Raw genomic sequence first — 2500 nt, 5'->3', positions numbered from 1 at the left:
ATAGAGTCTTGTCACTGTGCACATGTGTTCATGTGTACCTAGCCTACAAACAGCCACCAGACAGGGCAGCTGCTCATGCAAGCTTAATGCCTGGATTTTTGGTGATTTGATTGCTGTGATGCGACTGGATCCAATAGGTTAATAAACTAAACTCACTATGGGTATGGCATGTGCTAGGGTGAAAGCCCTATCACACTAATACTTTTTCCATCAATTTTTGTGTTTCTGCATGAATTTGAGGCTTTCCAAATTTATCATGTGCATGCGGAATGTCTACCAGTGCTATGATCTGGTGCTGTGGAGGATCTAAACTACCACAGTATTTTTGGTGATAAATAAGTTCATGGAAACCTACCATAATATTCTAGAATATTTCTATGTACGATATAGTTGTATACTTAACATAACTATATTTCTTAAAAATAATGTGATATGTATGAGAATGGTAGTGTGATTCCTTGGATGTTAATTCACATTCGCTCCATGTTTGCTACCTTAGCAGTGGTACTCTTAGTACAATAGGTTCAGACTATTTACTTGTGAAAAATTCTTATAGCAATGCAAAATTTATGGAATAAAGTGTTTATGTAATAGAGCCTTTATAGAGTTTATTGGGTATAAAATTATATATAAAAAGAAGCTCAATTTTATGCTTTCCAATATGCAAAGTACATAATTGAGTTATCTAAAATTGCTTTCTATTTAGGATCATATGACTGGAACATGTGGATATGATAGGTCTATGTACTGTCTAATGAAAAGTTCAGATGATTGAAAAAAATTTATTGACCCATATCTGCTGGGCCACGCCTATAGCTGTCATAACAAACCGACTCAATGTGCCAGGTACAGCTGTAGGCGTGACATGTAGTGGACTCCCGGGCCAAACAGCAGGACAGTTGTCAGAGGCCTCCGGAGTCAGTGACACAGAGATATTTTTGATACTGTCATTTACAGGTTAAAAATTGGTTATTTTTTTTTTCTTTAAAATGTAAAGATGATAATTTTGAATGTTACAGCCTAGCTGTAGCAAGCGTAATAGTCATAGCATTTTCCACATTTTGCCTTCATAAGGTTTTTGTGGGGCTTAGAAAATTATCGCTGTTGGATGTTAAAAGCTAGTTATACTTTCTTACATGCACAATTGATTCAGTTTATGTAGTTTATAATTATAATTTCATCTTCCAGGTACAACAAAGAGGAACTAACTTGTCCATTGTGTGAATATACATGCACAGTGGAAAAGTCCTTCAGGAGGCACTTGAAATCCCATGAAACTGGCAGAGGCCCTCTCTCAAAGGTCTCTTGCTGCATCTGTGGTGAGTAGAAGACTATGGCCATTTTTGAACACCAAGGATAGAAGGCAGCAGATGCTTTAGTTATCAAGTTAAATGGTCAACACTTAGAAGTATTTAAAATGCTTAGTAGATATCTCTAGATGCTTGTCTATGCCTGCTGCAGTGACAAGATGTGTCAGTCACTATATATCATAAAATTTCTGTATCCCATAATGTGTTGAGTTTTGTCACCCTGAAATGGTGAAAAAGAATGACCAGAGGCAGAAGTAAAATATTTTTAGATGAATGCATTAGTAGTGAGAGTGAAGGAAAGTAATTGAAAGGGAAGAGGAGTAATTATTTTGAACATCTATAATCTTTACAGTGCAGCTAGTGGGATTAATAGAAATCTAATATTGAGAATATATATTTAATATATTTTATAGATATGAAAGTAATTGAAACAAATACATTATGTGGATATGGATGTTATTAGTAGATTAAGTAGTGGAAAAAATTGTCTCTGTCTCTGTGGCTGCTACTATAGTGTAATGACTTAATGTTATGATCTTGGACAGTTGTCTGACAGTCTATATTAGGGTATTTTCTGACCTCTGCTGATAAACTTCTAGTTATAGTATTGAAATATGAAATTTTTCAATGAAATAATTGTTTATAATGTTCTTGACTGAACAGTTAGCAACATACTTTCAAATAGGGTTTTATCATTTATTCTTTCTGCCCTCTCTATCTTTCTCCATGTAACCCTCAGTCCCTCTTTTTCATCTCTTTCTTTATTTTTTCCCCATCGTCTTTTCTTTCTCCTTCTCCTTCTCCTTCTCTTCCTTCTCCTCCTTTTCCTCCTCCTTCTCCTCCTTCTCCTTCTCCTCCTTCTCCTTCTCCTTCTTCTCCTTCTCCTTCTCCTTCTCCTTCGCCTTCTCCTTCGCCTTTTCCTTCTCCTTCTCCTTCTCCTTCTCCTTCTCCTTCTCCTTCTCCTTCTCCTTCTCCTTCTCCTTCTCCTTCTCCTTCTCCTTCTCCTCTCCTCCTCCTCCTCCTCCTCCTCCTCCTCCTCCTCCTCCTCCTCCTCCTCCTCCTCCTCCTCCTCCTCCTCCTCCTCCTCCTCCTTTTTCTCCTCCTTCTCCTTCTTCTCCTTCTTCTCCTTCTTCGTCTCCTCCTTCTCCTTCTCCTTCTTCTCCTTCTTCTCCTCCTTCTCCTTCTTCTCT

General features: G+C 37.7%; 1 protein-coding gene across 3 annotated transcripts in view; it reads left to right on the top strand.

Moving 5' to 3' along the window:
* LOC125032087 (circadian locomoter output cycles protein kaput-like) overlaps window positions 1–2500 on the top strand; it is a 28289-nt gene that overhangs the window by 17904 nt on the left and 7885 nt on the right. For all 3 annotated transcript variants that reach the window (XM_047623070.1, XM_047623069.1, XM_047623067.1), the window contains exon 7: window positions 1189–1319. In XM_047623070.1, the coding sequence (XP_047479026.1) occupies window positions 1189–1319 (131 nt within the window). The remainder of the gene's footprint in view (window positions 1–1188; window positions 1320–2500) is intronic.

The sequence above is a fragment of the Penaeus chinensis genome, chromosome 14 (genome assembly GCF_019202785.1).
Source record: "Penaeus chinensis breed Huanghai No. 1 chromosome 14, ASM1920278v2, whole genome shotgun sequence".
NCBI lineage: Eukaryota > Metazoa > Arthropoda > Malacostraca > Decapoda > Penaeidae > Penaeus > Penaeus chinensis.
The sequence above is the reverse complement of the archived record's forward strand: the minus strand, read 5'-3'. Positions and strand labels throughout refer to the sequence as shown.